Below are 16416 nucleotides of genomic sequence, written 5' to 3'. Positions count from 1 at the left end.
GGGAGGAGGAGGTCTGTGATGGGGAGGACTGGGGGAGGAGGAGGCCCACGATGGGGAGTATTGGGGGAGGAGGAGGTCTGTGATGGGGAGTAACGGGGGAGGAGGAGGCCTGTGATGGGGAGTACTGGGGGAGGAGGAGGCCTGTGATGGGGAGTACTGGGGGAGGAGGAGGCCTTTGATGGGGAGTACTGGGGGAGGAGGAGGTCTGTGATGGGGAGTAACGGGGGAGGAGGAGGTCTGTGATGGGGAGTACTGGGGGAGGAGGAGGTCTGTGATGGGGAGCACTGGGGGAGGAGGAGGCCTGTGATGGGGAGTACTGGGGGAGGAGGAGGTCTGTGATGGGGAGTACTGGGGGAGGAGGAGGCCTGTGATGGGGAGTACTGGGGGAGGAGGAGGCCTGTGATGGGGAGCACTGGGGGAGGAGGAGGCCTGTGATGGGGAGTACTGGGGGAGGAGGAGGTCTGTGATGGGGAGTACTGGGGGAGGAGGAGGTCTGTGATGGGGAGTACTGAGGGAGGAGGAGGCCTGTGATGGGGAGTACTGGGGGAGGAGGAGGTCTGTGATGGGGAGTACTGGGGGAGGAGGAGGTCTGTGATGGGGAGTACTGGGGGAGGAGGAGGTCTGGGATGGGGAGTACTGGGGGAGGAGGAGGCCTTTGATGGGGAGTACTGGGGGAGGAGGAGGTCTGTGATGGGGAGTACTGGGGGAGGAGGAGGTCTGTGATGGGGAGTACTGGGGGAGGAGGAGGTCTGTGATGGGGAGTACTGGGGGAGGAGGAGGTCTGTGATCGGGAGTACTGGGGGAGGAGGAGGTCTGTGATGGGGAGTACTGGGGGAGGAGGAGGTCTGTGATGGGGAGTACTGGGGGAGGAGGAGGCCTGTGATGGGGAGTACTGGGGGAGGAGGAGGTCTGTGATGGGGAATACTGGGGGAGGAGGAGGTCTGTGATGGGGAGTACTGGGGGAGGAGGAGGCCTTTGATGGGGAGTACTGGGGGAGGAGGAGGTCTGTGATGGGGAGGACTGGGGGAGGAGGAGGTCTGTGATGGGGAGTACTGGGGGAGGAGGAGGCCTGTGATGGGGAGTACTGGGGGAGGAGGAGGTCTGTGATGGGGAATACTGGGGGAGGAGGAGGTCTGTGATGGGGAGTACTGGGGGAGGAGGAGGCCTTTGATGGGGAGTACTGGGGGAGGAGGAGGTCTGTGATGGGGAGGACTGGGGGAGGAGGAGGTCTGTGATGGGGAGGACTGGGGGAGGAGGAGGTCTGTGATGGGGAGGACTGGGGGAGGAGGAGGTCTGTGATGGGGAATACTGGGGGAGGAGGAGGTCTGTGATGGGGAGTACTGGGGGAGGAGGAGGCCTTTGATGGGGAGTACTGGGGGAGGAGGAGGTCTGTGATGGGGAGTACTGGGGGAGGAGGAGGTCTGTGATGGGGAGTACTGGGGGAGGAGGAGGCCTGTGATGGGGAGTACTGGGGGAGGAGGAGGTCTGTGATGGGGAGTACTGGGGGAGGAGGAGGTCTGTGATGGGGAATACTGGGGGAGGAGGAGGTCTGTGATGGGGAATACTGGGGGAGGAGGAGGCCTTTGATGGGGAGTACTGGGGGAGGAGGAGGTCTGTGATGGGGAGTACTGGGGGAGGAGGAGGTCTGGGATGGGGAGTACTGGGGGAGGAGGAGGCCTTTGATGGGGAGTACTGGGGGAGGAGGAGGTCTGTGATGGGGAGGACTGGGGGAGGAGGAGGTCTGTGATGGGGAGTACTGGGGGAGGAGGAGGTCTGTGATGGGGAATACTGGGGGAGGAGGAGGTCTGTGATGGGGAGTACTGGGGGAGGAGGAGGTCTGTGATGGGGAGTACTGGGGGAGGAGGAGGTCTGTGATGGGGAGTACTGGGGGAGGAGGAGGCCTGTGATGGGGAGTACTGGGGGAGGAGGAGGTCTGTGATGGGGAGGACTGGGGGAGGAGGAGGTCTGTGATGGGGAGTACTGGGGGAGGAGGAGGTCTGTGATGGGGAGTACTGGGCGAGTGGGAGGTCTGTGATGGGGAGTACTGGGGGAGGAGGAGGCCTGTGATCGGGAGTACTGGGGGAGGAGGAGGTCTGTGATGGGGAGTACTGGGGGAGGAGGAGGTCTGTGATGGGGAGGACTGGGGGAGGAGGAGGTCTGGGATGGGGAGTACTGGGGGAGGAGGAGGTCTGTGATGGGGAGTACTGGGCGAGTGGGAGGTCTGTGATGGGGAGTACTGGGGGAGGAGGAGGCCTGTGATCGGGAGTGTTGGGGGAGGAGGAGGTCTGTGATGGGCAGTACTGGGGGAGGAAGAGGCCTGTGATGGGGAGTACTGAGGGAGGAGGAGGCCTGTGATCGGGAGTACTGAGGGAGGAGGAGGTCTCTGATTGGGAGTACTGAGGGAGGAGGAGTCCCATGATGGGCAGTACTGGGGACACTGGACATCATGCCCTGGGCGGGGAGAGAGGCTGTGGGCAGTGATTGGGGCTGGGGGGTGCTCCTGCTTCTCTTGGCCCACAAGGAGTTCTCAAAGAGCCACTTACCCCGTGGAGCTGGCTGCTGCCCCCTCCTTACGTTGGGAAAATATTCTTCACATGTAACTTTAGGCTGGTCTTCTAAGTGCAGCAGGTCGAGGGGCTCAATTTCTGGCATTCATTATCCTTCTGTGGCATTGAGGTGGGGAATGTTTCCACCATCTGATGGAAATGGCATATTCTTCCTTCTCCTTACTCCCTCTGTCAAGCCTCCAAGAACATACGAACATATGATCATAGGAACATACAAACATTTAAACATAAGAACACACAAACATACGAACATCGGGACATGGGGACATCGGAATGTATGGATATAGGGATATAGGGACATAGAGACATGCAGACAATGATGGCAAGGAAAAGACCCAGTGGTCCATCCAGCCTGTCCCACATAACTGTGATCCCTTCACAACACCCCACCCAAAACCAGGTGATCTCCTGGGAGAGGCAAAAAAACAGATAAAAACCCAGGCTAATTTGAGGGAAAAAATGGGAAATTCCTCTCTGATCCTCGCCTCCCCCAGGCGATCGAAACTAGTCCAGGAGATCACTCACGCCCTGATAGGCCTATAGTTACCTGGGTCCGTCTTGCCTCCTTTTTTAAAGATAGAGACTACATTAACCTCCCAGTCTATGGGAACCGTCCCAGAGTGCAGTGAGCTATTAAAAATACAGGCAAGGGGCTCACACAGCAGATGTCCCATCTCCCTGAGGACCCTCGGCAGGATATCATCCAGCCCGGCTGCTCCATCTATTTTCAGGTTCTTAATTGTACCTAAAACAATATGTTCATCTATGTTAATATTACTAGTTTTACTATTGCCATCATCATTAAATTCTAACAGTCGAGCATCACCTTCGAGACTGAAGACCGGGAGACCGTTGCAAAGTAATCATTTAATATTTCCGCCATGCCTGTGAGACCTCTGTAACCTGTCCTTGACCCTTCAATGGCCCAGTACAGCCTATAACAGTCCTCTGACTCTTCACATCACTGAAAAAACTTGAAAATGAGTGAGGTGTCCAATTACCAGCGCAATTCGAGCTGACAACACACCCATTAAATTTAAATCTCATCACCGAATGTCCCCCACTTTGCGCCCATTTTGTTCGCAAATTGAAAGCTTCCCCGCTAAGTGTTGAGTCTGCTCTCACTCGCAGATCTCTTTCAATTTTATCTGTCGTTATTTCTCCACTGTCCTTAGTATTGGTATGATGCCCTTTTGTCCTTCTAATGTCTCTATTAAATTTCTCAGTCTCTATTAAATTTCATCTGCTGCTGCTTCATCTGTTTACAGATTTTATCCAGTTTTGTTCTTAGGTCATTGGCTTCTCTCTCCAACTTGAGAGCACACCTCTTAATTTAGCATCATGTGCAGAATTAACCAGTTTGCAATGGGTGTCTGAATACATGCCACTAATGTAGATTAGGAACAATAGGGCAGTGCATATGACAGAAAAGAAAGATTTGCATTTATGTAGCACCTTTCAAGACCTCAGGATGTCCCAAAACACTTTACAACCAATGAAGTGTAGTCACTGTTGTGATGTAGGAAATACAGCAGCCAATTTGTGCACAGCAAGGTCCCACAAACAAGAATTTGATAATGACCAGATAATCTGTTTTAGTGATGTTGGTCAGGACACTGGGGAGAACTCTCCTGCTCTTCTTTACAATAGTACCATGGGCTTGGAGGAAGAAAGATGGCACTGTCCAACAGTATCGCACTGGGACTGTTGCCTGGTTTCTGGGCTCGAGTCTCTGGAGTGGGACGATGAACCCACGATCTTCTGACTCAGTGCTGACTCCTGATTACACATTTGGCTGAGTGTAGTGTTCTTATCTCTTGTTTGAACCCTTGAGTCAAAATGCTGTCTCCATTGAATACATGTAAACAGAAACAACATTCCTGTACACTAACTTTATCACTAGCTTTCTTACTATTCTGACATATACTTATTAGATTTATGATTTTATGGACAAGTTATTGCATAAGCACTAATGTTATATTGTAAAATTCAGGCATTTAGGTGGCAAAAGTAATTAGACTGGTCAACGCATATTTATTTATTTCTGTAAAAGTCACTTTCAAAGAGTTTATTATATTGGGCTGTATCTGACATGTGTGGTTTCAATAATAATTTATTGAAAGAATGATCGCCTGTGAGAATGAATACTAACTGAATGGATTGTTATTTGCTTTCAGTACAAATGGGATGCGAGTGAAAAATATTTTTTCCAATCAGCAGTAGCCTTTTCCCTGAGAAGATACTGGGAAGAATATAAAAAGCAGCCTATCAACTTTGTGTAAGTGATTCTGCTTGACTGTCTCTTCAAATCAATCTTTGTTACAGCGTAGACTGCTGGGATGTAAATGTAGTATCAGTGTGATATTCATTGCCATGATAGTGGTGTTAGTCCAAGTAATGCAGCATATCAATAGGATGGATTGATAATCCTTTCAACTGCCGAGGAGATACACGTAAAAGGACATTGTCATCCTGTTTTAAATGGAAGTAGCGTGTGATTGGTGTAATCATACTTGTCACTACAGCTTAAAAATCTTACACCTGCCTGCACTTCCTGTCTACAAAAATATTGCTTCCTATTTTTATGTTTTGGCTCACTTTTGTGTCAAGTTTTTCCATTCTAAATCTCTAGGTTCACCTTTCTAATAGAATCTACCTATGTAAACATGTCACACTGTGATTACACTCTCCCGCCAGTGGTGGCACTGCAGTGTCTCGGTTTTGCTCCCCAGCTTGTATTGCCAAGAACTCTTATGCTTCAGCCAGTTCTACTTCTTTGCTTCTCAAACTGCCCTAAGTTTCCTATTTAACTATAAATATACCTGTAACTTATTTAAAGTCTATAACCTAGTAATGCTGCCATGCAGCACCCATTTTGCGGGTGCAATCTGGCCTATTAAAGTCCCAATATGACGGGCAGGAAGCACGCACATTTCCAGCCAGAGGTGCGCTGCCCGCCATATTGGATAAGGTGGATGTGTTGGCGTCAGGAGCACGTGGTGGGAACATTGAAAGGGGGAATCATTTATTCAAATTAAGGCCCTGTGCTTCTTGCAAGACCTATTTTATATTTTTGAATGTCCCAGCGCATGACTTGCTACGTGCTGAACTCACCCAGAAACACGTGACACTAACCAGCAGGAGGGACCTCTGACCAGCGCTAGTTAATGGGATCATACTGAACTTACTGGTTAGTTGTTGGTTTCTTATTTCAGGCTGCTGGTTAACCACCCGAGCATTTTTTGGTGTGTTTTATCACTCTGGATTGTTCACCGTGTCTACAGAGCGAGATTGTGGTGGTGTTCCACTTTTTTTGGCTGCCTCACAGATAGAATCACAGAATGGTTATGGCACAGAAGTAGGCCATCCAGCCCATCGAGCCTGGGCCAGGGTAGTTTGAGTGCAGTCAGGTGAAGTCAGGTAGGTCTCCCTTTGGAGTTGGAGGGGCAGCAGCAAGGAAGACACCACAGAGCAGGAGAAGCTGCTGTAAGAGGGAGGCAGAAGAGGAGGAGGAAGAGGAGGAGGAAGAGGAGGAGGAAGAGGAGGAGGAAGAGGAGGAGGACCCACAGCAGGTCTTCAGGGAGCATTTCTCCTTCATTCACTTCAATGAGGAACAATGTCTTTAACAGAAATAATTGCGAATCACCCTTATTCAACCCTTTAGTGCCTGTCTTGTGGGCTTGTTAACCAATCCGAGTGCTCCTACAAAGTGTTTCACCAGAGACTACAGCTTTGGGGGTGGAGGCTGCTGAGCTTCCATTGACAACACTGTAGTTGGCTGTTGAGAGACATCGAGCAGCTCTGGGCCTTGAGGTCCTGGCTACAGACTTCAGCATCTCGGCCGGGCAGTTTGGCCTGGCTGGCTGTGTGGCACTCGAGCACTGGCAGAGTGAGTGGACCAGGCATCTCTGTCATCCTGAGAGGACAGCAGGTGCCTCTCCCATGGACCCAAGGCCACTCTCCTAGGACTGTGCCTTAACACTCCTACTGCTCTGCACGAGAACAGAGTGCAGGAGTGAGGTGACGCTCTGGAAACCTCTGGAAACCTCTGTCAACACTGGCCCCAGAGCCAAGGTGGCAGCTGCCTGAGCTTCCATGGCAGCAGTGTGAGTTATCAGGAGAGCAGGATGGGGTGGGCACCGCTGTGGTGTTGATAGAGCTGACCACACGGTCCATGTTGGATAGAATGGTCTCCATGCTCTGTGTGAATCCTTGACACAAGTTGGAGCTGGCTCCTCGATCTCTGCACCTTGTATTTCCCGTTGTCTGCCCATCAGCCTCCGTCTGTAGTCTGGGTCCTTTGAAGTCAGTTTCTGAGTCCTCGCCAGCTGTGCTGGTTTGTGATCTCGCCCTTCGGCGAATTGGCACCTATGGTGTCCATCCCCTGCCCTGGCTCCTGCCCACTTGTGCCCGATGATTGGCCATGTGAAGACCCCTCCCCCACCAAAGTGAGTGTGGTTCCAGTCTCTGAGCTGGTGCTTGTGGGGGTCAGATCGAGTGACGGTGCATCTTCAGGAAGGCTGGTCTCCTCTTCCTCAAGTGGCAAAGGGACTTCCACATCTTCATCACCTGAAATGAAAGAGACCAGGGGTAGCTTGTGGTGTGAAGGGAGAGAGAGAGAGAGAAACGGCAGGTGAAAGCATCTCCCGTTTGTCCTGCAGAATGTGAGATAGAAGTAAGATGGGAAAAGAGGATAAGGTGTGAAGAAACCCTGCGCAACGTCTCCTCCAGCGCTGCCGGTCGCCACGGCATCGACTCCCCCCCCCGGCCCGTGATGCCCAGCACATTATCTTCAAGGGGGGAGAGGGTGGCAGGTGGGCTCGGCCTCCTGGTGTCAACCTCCTGCTGCGTGTTGTGCGCGACCATCTCCTGCAAGGAAGGAGGGAGTGTGTTAGTGACAGTGTTGTGAGTAGTAGCGAATGTGCCTGTGACAGTTGAATAGCTGGTGTGTAGTGTGTCAGATATAAGATGTGGAAAAGTGAAGGCTGTGATAGTGGTGAGTGTGACTATAAGGAGGAGGTGGAGTGAAGTGTGGTGCAGTGATTGTAGGAGGGTGAAGGGAGCGGGGGAGCGGAGTATTGTGAGTAGTGAGGGTAGAGGTGGTCAAGGTGTAAGCAGAGTAAGAGAGCAGGAATCATACCTTAACAACTCAGGAGAGATCATTGAACTTCTTCCGGCATTGTAGCCAAGTGCTAGGCTCCTGGCATTGACCTTGTCTGCAATCTCTTCCCGCTGGTGGCGGAGTTGATGCCTGGTGGGGAAGATGATGCCCCATCTTCTGCCCACTGCCCAGACCAGGGCCTCCAGGTCAACAACCGAGAACCTTGGTGTGCTCTCAGAACTTGTCTCAGCCATATCTCTACTTCCCTGGTGTCAGCAGCCAGAATGCACCTCCCCTTTAAGAGGTGCTGGCTGCCTTTAAGTGGTGTCAGAGATCCACCCAAAATCCGGCCCCCCACAGGTGAGCAACCAATGAGTATCGTGGGTAATGCTGGGTCATGATAATGATCGGACGGCACCAATATTACGTGCTGCTTGAGTCAATTGTAACAGCGGGTATAGTGTGCCAACCGATTCCCAGCCCATTGTCTTGTACACTTCCTTTCGGTACCACTTGACTTTCTCTTGTCATGTTTTCGTCATACTTTTTGTAGCAAATTTGGACCAATATCATTTGCTGCATCCACGTTTCGAGTATATTTTGCCTGTCAATTTGTCATGCTGTAATTACAGTGTCTGGCCACTGAGTGGCTTTGTGCCCAGACTCCAAACATACTCGAGGATTCCCCCTCTGGACATTTCCAGAGGCTGGGACTGCCTTCTTGGTTGTGCTCCAGGTATATTCTAATCCTAAATGTTAGCATTTTTTTCATACTAAAGCTAAAATATCCCCTCTCCCCCATAAGAATATTAATCAGCCCCTTTCATGTTTTGCACACTGTCAAATTGAGAAGAGAAGGTTTCCTCCCTGGCCAATGTCATGAATGCTCAGTACTAATAATGTGTTTTATAGGAGTCTGCCAAACTTCTGGCAACAATACAGACAATGTACGATTACTGTAAAAGACAATCAAGCCTTGCAGGTGAAAAGTTAGCGCAATAATCCCACATTCAACACCACAGGAGATCGACTAATGTCACATTTATTTGCATGATGGTGGAACTGCTACACACTACATACTTACAAATAAAAACAAAGGGCAAAACACACAGTGAGTGTTCACTCCGCTATAGATATAAGACATGAGCAAATGTGCTGTGATGACCAACAATCCATCGTTGCAGAGCAGCGAAGGGATCTTGAGGGGGTACAGGTACACAAATCATTAAAAGTAGTGACTCAGGTTAATAAGACCATAAAAATGCAAATAAAGCACTGGGGTTCATTTCTAGAGAAATAGAACTTAAAAGCAGAAACTTGTATAGAACCTTGGTTAGACCGCACTTAGAGTATTGTGAACAGTTCCACATTATATAAAGGATATAGAGGAACTGGAGAAGGTGCAAGAAAAGGGCTCTGTTTAGGGCCACCATTAGTGACCATAGCGGTTCCACCAAATGGCACTGACAATGGAAATAGGACATTCTTGTAATGTCACCAACAGAATGTGGGAGGAGATTACTCAACCAAGTTCTCTGGAATGTGTAATTTGATCCAGTTATTGTCAGGCAGGCTACAGAGTTCAGACAAGGTACAGTGCTAACACAACTGATTTCAGAGAACAGACCGTGTTAACACTCCGGAGTTCAGGGGACGCACAGCACCATCATTCCCGAGCTCAGGGCACGCACAGCGCCAACTCTCCCGAGTTCATGGGACGCACAGCGCTGACACTCCCGAGTTCAGAGAACGCACAGCGCCGACACTCCCGAGTTCAGGGAACGCACAGAGCCGACACTCCCGAGTTCAGGGAACGCACAGCGCCGACACTCCCGAGTTCATGGGACGCACAGCGCCGACACTCCCGAGTTCATGGGACGCACAGCGCCGACACTCCCGAGTTCATGGGACGCACAGCGCCGAGACTCCCGAGTTCAGGGAACGCACAGCGCCGACACTCCCGAGTTCAGGGAACGCACAGCGCCGACACTCCCGAGCTCAGGGAACGCACAGCGCCGACACTCCCGAGTTCAGGGAACGCACAGCGCCGAGACTCCCGAGTTCAGGGAACGCACAGCGCCGAGACTCCCGAGCTCAGGGAACGCACAGCGCCGACACTCCCGAGTTCAGGGAACGCACAGCGCCGAGACTCCCGAGTTCAGAGAACGCACAGCGCCGACACTCCCGAGTTCAGGGAACGCACAGCGCCGAGACTCCCGAGTTCAGGGAACGCACAGCGCCGACACTCCCGAGTTCAGAGAACGCACAGCGCCGACACTCCCGAGTTCAGAGAACGCACAGCGCCGACACTCCAGAGTTCAGGGAACGCACAGCGCCGACACTCCCGAGTTCAGGGAACGCACAGCGCCAAGACTCCCGAGTTCAGAGAACACACAGCGCCGACACTCCCGAGTTCAGAGAACGCACAGCGCTGACACTCCCGAGTTCAGGGAACGCACAGCGCCGACACTCCCGAGTTCAGAAAATGCACAGCGCCGACACTCCCGAGTTCAGGGAACGCTCAGCGCCGAGACTCCCGAGTTCAGGGAACGCACAGAGCCGACACTCCCGAGTTCAGGGAACGCACAGCGCCGACACTCCCGAGTTCAGGGAACGCACAGCGCCGAGACTCCCGAGTTCAGGGAACGCACAGAGCCGACACTCCCGAGTTCAGGGAACGCACAGCGCCGACACTCCCGAGTTCAGAGAACGCACAGCACCAACACTCCCGAGTTCAGAGAACGCACAGCGCCGACACTCCCGAGTTCAGAGAACGCACAGCGCCGACACTCCCGAGTTCAGGGAACGCACAGCGCCGACACTCCCGAGTTCAGGGAACGCACAGCGCCGACACTCCCGAGTTCAGGGAACGCACAGCGCCGAGACTCCCGAGTTCAGGGAACGCACAGCGCCGAGACTCCCGAGTTCAGGGAATGCACAGCGCCGACACTCCCGAGTTCAGGGAACGCACAGCGCCGACACTCCCGAGTTCAGAGAACGCACAGCGCCAAGACTCCCGAGTTCAGAGAACGCACAGCGCCGACACTCCCGAGTTCAGGGAACGCACAGCGCCGAGACTCCCGAGTTCAGGGAACGCACAGCGCCGACACTCCCAAGTTCAGGGAACGCACAGCGCCGACACTCCCAAGTTCAGGGAACGCACAGCGCCGACACTCCCGAGTTCAGGGAACGCACAGCGCCGACACTCCCGAGTTCAGGGAACGCACAGCGCTAACACTCCCGAGTTCAGAGAACGCACAGCGCCGAGCCTCCCGAGTTCAGGGAACGCACAGCGCCGACACTCCCAAGTTCAGGGAACGCACAGCGCCGACACTCCCGAGTTCAGGGAACGCACAGCGCCGACACTCCCGAGTTCAGAGAACGCACAGCGCCGACACTCCCGAGTTCAGGGAACGCACAGCGCCGAGACTCCCGGGTTCAGGGAACGCACAGCGCCGACACTCCCGAGTTCAGGGAACGCACAGCGCCGACACTCCCGAGTTCAGGGAACGCACAGCGCCGACACTCCCGAGTTCAGGGAACGCACAGCGCCGACACTCCCGAGTTCATGGGACACACAGCGCCGACACTCCCGAGTTCAGAGAACGCACAGCGCCGACACTCCCGAGTTCAGAGAACGCACAGCGCCGACACTCCCGGGTTCAGGGAATGCACAGCGCCGAGACTCCCGAGTTCAGGGAACGCATAGCGCCGACACTCCCGAGTTCAGGGAACGCACAGCGCCGAGACTCCCGGGTTCAGGGAACGCACAGCGCCGAGACTCCCGAGTTCAGGGAACGCACAGCGCCGACACTCCCGAGTTCAGGGAACGCACAGCGCCGACACTCCCGAGTTCAGAGAACGCACAGCGCCAAGACTCCCGGGTTCAGGGAACGCACAGCGCCGAGACTCCCGAGTTCAGAGAACGCACAGCGCCGAGACTCCCGAGTTCAGGGAACGCACAGCGCCCAGACTCCCGAGTTCAGGGAACGCACAGCGCCGAGACTCCCGAGTTCAGGGAACGCACAGCGCCGACACTCCCGAGTTCAGGGAACGCACAGCGCCGACACTCCCGAGTTCAGAGAACGCACAGCGCCGACACTCCCGAGTTCAGGGAACGCACAGCGCCGACACTCCCGAGTTCAGAGAACGCACAGCGCCGACACTCCCGAGTAATCACAGCGATAAAAGATTCACAATGATGAAACCAGAACGGAAAGGTTATAACTATCAGGAAAGACTGAACAGGCTGGAGCTCTTTTCTCTGGAAAAAAGACTGAGGGGTGACCTGATAGAGTTCTTTAAAATAATGAAAGGGGTTTGATAGGGTAGACGTAGAGAAAATGTTCCTGCTTGTGGGGGAGACCAAAACTAGGGGTTATAAATATAAGATAGTAACTAATAAATCCAATAGCGAATTCAGGAGAAACAACTTTACCCAGAGAGTGGTTAGAATGTGGAACTCGATACCACAAGGAGTAGTTGAGGTGAATAACATTGATGCATTTAAGGGGAAGCCAGATAAACACATGAGGGAGAAAGGAATAGAAGGATATGCTGATAGGGTGAGATGAAGTAAGGTGGGAGGAGGCTCGTGTGGAGCATAAACACCGGCATGGACCTGTGGGGCCGAATGGCCTGTTTCCGTGCTGTACATTCGATGTAAGCACACTAAGTGGTGGATTAGACATCCGGCCAGGTTGAATAGAGTTGAGTTGAGTATTATGTGAGTGTTGCAGTGTCTAAGTAATTACCAGCATTAACCATGTGTACGGCAGTCAGTGGTAAATGTGTGGTAATGATTTTCTCCACTGTTTGAGATTTATCTCACAGTATGTTACAGGGAAACTGTACATTGTGCAAATTATTAACAAAAGTCTGCCTGGGCTGGGGCTCCTTTATATTAATTGGTCCTATTCTTTTCTTCCATACAGGGCAGATAATGTTTATATATTCGATGAAACAAAAAGGATCTCCTTTTATTTCCTTGTTGTCAAACCTACGAACATCTCGGACATTATTCCAAAGGCAGAAGTGGAGCAAGCTATCAGGTATTATTTGAAGGTCCAAATAAACAATAGCTCTTTGGAATTTAAGGGTTATTCATGTCTTGTATTTTGTTCCTGCAAGACAACTCGCCTGGTCTATAGGGACTGTGCACTGATGTGATACGGTGATGTGATGGATGTGAAGAGCTCACTCGATTGTATCTGCCGCAAAAATATATAAATTGTGAATGGTTGCGTCACAAGATACAAAAGGGTAGATTAACTGATGATCGCATGCTGCTAGCAGGGAGCTCCATCCATGGATTTAAGCTACAGCAGTGTAGCGCTGCTCCCTTCAAGTACATTGGAGTGATTTGTGGACCGTGTTTAAACCTAGTCCACAATAAGATGACAATCTCATAGCTCTGCTGTACAAGGCACCTCTCCAGAACTTGGGCTACTTGTTTTCTAGGATTTAAAATCATAGAATTTTACAGCACGAAATGGAGGCCATTCAGCCCCTGCTGCCTGTGCCCGCTCTCTGACAGAGCACTCAATTTAGTCCCATTCCCCTCTCCTTCCTCCATACCCTTTTAAATTTTGCTTTTTCAGATGTTTGACCATTTCCCCTTTAAAATTTATTATAGATTCTACTTCCACTATTGTTACATTCCTAACAATCCTCTGTGGAAAATAAATTCTCCTAACATCTCTTTTTGTTCTTTTGGTGATGACCATCTCACCAAACAGTGGAAATATTGGGCCTAGATTTTGCTGTATCAGGACATCTAACAGCGTCTGCCTTTAGTTAGACTTGCCCTCGCATGTTTAGGTTTTTAAATTGTGGGGCGAGTTGCTGAAAGTGTGAGCTGATAACGGGGCAGTGAGGGAAACAGGGCATCTGGGACCTGAGTGAACAGGGCAAGCAACCGGGTATCTCCTTAACCAATCAGATTAAAGGATTGTGAAATTAACAGCGCAAGGACTGAGAAGGAGGGTGAATTAAAGGGGGTGAATTCAATGTTAAATCAGGTACAGGAAGAGAAATAAAGAGAGGGAAAGAAAGATGGGATTAATGAGAGAGAAAAAAGAGACGGAAAGAAAAATAAATAAATAAATTTGAAGTTTTACATTTTTAAAATCTCCAACAACAATGAAAACCTGAAGGAACGAGACTCCCCACTGTAACAGTTAATTTTCATGCCAGAAAGGTTCATTGGCAGTAATTAACACTTAGCACATCGTTAAAAGAATCTCTGACAGCTAATCCAGGCTTAATTAAATATGCACGGTCCTTAATTGGTTCCAAAACAGGCTCCATGCGCCATTTCAGACAAGCCCTAACTTCCTGTGGTGAGTTTAGTCTGTATCTACTGCACAAATACAGCAACTTCACGTCATTGACTGCATTTCAATGGCAGACAGTGAGATGCCATTTTCGCGAAGCTAATGGCGGAGCAGTGCATCTCAGACAGCAACTTTTGGATTCCTGCGTTTAACCCACATCTGCCCTCGCCTGAAGTTGCTGCAGCATTTGTGGATAAATAACAGTGAGTGTCATTATCCTCATCGTTATTTTGATAGTAAATTCTGAGCCAATATTTCCCTTTTTAACCTCATCAAAAATCCTCCATAATTGTAAACACTTTGATCAGCTCTCCTCTTAACATTCTCTGTTGTGAGGAAAAGAGCCCTCCTCATAACTGAAGCTTCTCATCCCTGGTATCATCTTAGTAAAGCTCGTCTGCATCCTCACTGCATGCCCCTCTCACACATGTCCTGCTAATCAGCTACACAGCAATGTGTTGCCTGCTTGCTTTCACATTCATAATGTGGCAGGTGGACCAAGGAAACTTAGAAAAGAGGAGAAAATAGTCAAATAATTTAAAACGGTCTCTAATGTAACAAGCTAGAAATTGGTGATGTTATTGTACAAATGCTTAACATGCTCAAATTGGGGAGGGGGGTACAGTTAATACCGAGGAAGACTGCAGCAAAATACAAGAAGACATCAATAAACTTGCAGAATGAGCATGTAATTGGCAAATGAATTTCAATATAGATAAGTGTGAAGTGGTGCATTTTGGTAGGAAGAATAAAGAGGCCACATACTCCTTGGATAATAAGAGTCTAAATGTGATGGAGGAGCAAAGGGATCAGGGGTGGGGGTACAGATTCACAAATCATTAAAAGTAGTGACGCGGGTTAACAAGACCATAAAAAATGTAAACAAAGCACTGGAGTTCATTTCTAGAGGCATTCCAGAGAAGTTATGTTAAACTTGCATAGAACCTTGGTTAGACCTCACTTGGAGTACTGCGCACAGTTCTGGTCTCCATGTTATAAAAAGGATATAGAGGCACTGGAGAAGATACAAAAAAAGATTTACGAGGACGATACCAGAACTGAGAGGTTATACCTATCAGGAAAGACTGAACAGGCTGGGGCTCTTTTCTCTAGGAAAGAGAAGGCTGAGGGGTGACCTGATAGAGGTCTAAAATTATGAAAGGGTTTGATAGGATAGATGAAGAGAAGATGTTTCCACTTGTGAGAGAGACCAAAACTGGGGGGCATAAATATAAGAGAGTCACTAATAAATCCAATAGGGAATTCAGGAGAAACTTCTTTACCCAGAGAGTGGCTGGAATGTGGAACTCGCTAGGTTGGAATGGTTGAGGTGAATAATATAGACACATTTAAGTGGAAGCTCGATAAACACAGGAATAGAAGGATATGGTGATAGGGTGAGATGAAGTAGGAAGGGAGGAGGCTCGTGTGGAGCATAAACACCAGCATAGACCAGTTGGGCTGAATGGCCTGTTTCTGTGCTATACATTCTATGTAATTTGATGATCAAATATCTCACTCACCCATTTCAAATAAATGGGTCTAAAATAACCAGGTTAATGCCTCTGTTAAACTAGAGGACAGAGGAATTTGTTGTGAGCACTTTAATCTTTTGCATGATAAGGTCGCTTACACTCATTTCCAGGCTAATATTAAACTATCTTTATGGCCTCGATGAGAGAAATTGCCAATTTACTGTTAGTTTGGGCTGTTCTTTTGCACAAGATCCATGTGTTGAAGGAACCTTGGAACCTTCTATCCCGAATTGCTAAACATTATTCCAATTATAGTTAGACATTTATTACACACTATTTGAGATTCTCAAACATGAGTCAAATGAAATGTTACTTTCTGTCACAGGATGAACAGAGAACGGTTCAATAGTGCATTTTTATTGAATGATGACACACTAGAGTTTGTTGGAATTCCACCCACTCTGACACCACTGAAGGAACAACCGGTGACGGTCTGGCTTGTTGTCTTCGGGATTGTCATCAGCTTGGCCTGCGTTGGATTAAGTGCACTGATTATTATTGGAATCAGAGATAGAAAACGGTAAGGACCATAGAAAATGATTAATACGATAGATAGCAGCAAGCACAAGGGAAAATGATTAGTACGGTAGACAACAGTAAGTAATTTGAAAATGATTAGTGCGATAGATAGCAGTAAGTACTGTAGAAAATGATTAGTACGATAGATAGCAGTAAGTACTCTAGAAAATGATTTGTGCGATAGATAGCAGTAAGTATTATAGAAAATGATTATTACGATAGATAGCAGTAAGTACTCTAGAAAATGATTAGTACGGTAGATAGCAGTAAGTACTCTAGAAAATGATTATTACGATAGATAGCAGTAAGTACTATAGAAAATGATTAGTGCGATAGATAGCAGTAAGTACTATAGAAAA

General features: G+C 49.7%; 1 protein-coding gene across 2 annotated transcripts in view; it reads left to right on the top strand.

Moving 5' to 3' along the window:
• The window catches only part of ace2 (angiotensin I converting enzyme 2), a 161494-nt gene that overhangs the window by 132551 nt on the left and 12527 nt on the right, over nucleotides 1-16416 (top strand). For both annotated transcript variants that reach the window (XM_067992425.1, XM_067992424.1), the window contains 3 exons: nucleotides 4745-4845; nucleotides 12603-12719; nucleotides 15864-16058. In XM_067992425.1, the coding sequence (XP_067848526.1) occupies nucleotides 4745-4845; nucleotides 12603-12719; nucleotides 15864-16058 (413 nt within the window). The remainder of the gene's footprint in view (nucleotides 1-4744; nucleotides 4846-12602; nucleotides 12720-15863; nucleotides 16059-16416) is intronic.

Source organism: Heptranchias perlo, chromosome 11 (genome assembly GCF_035084215.1).
Source record: "Heptranchias perlo isolate sHepPer1 chromosome 11, sHepPer1.hap1, whole genome shotgun sequence".
Lineage (NCBI taxonomy): Eukaryota > Metazoa > Chordata > Chondrichthyes > Hexanchiformes > Hexanchidae > Heptranchias > Heptranchias perlo.
This window is presented reverse-complemented; position numbering and strand designations above follow the sequence as displayed.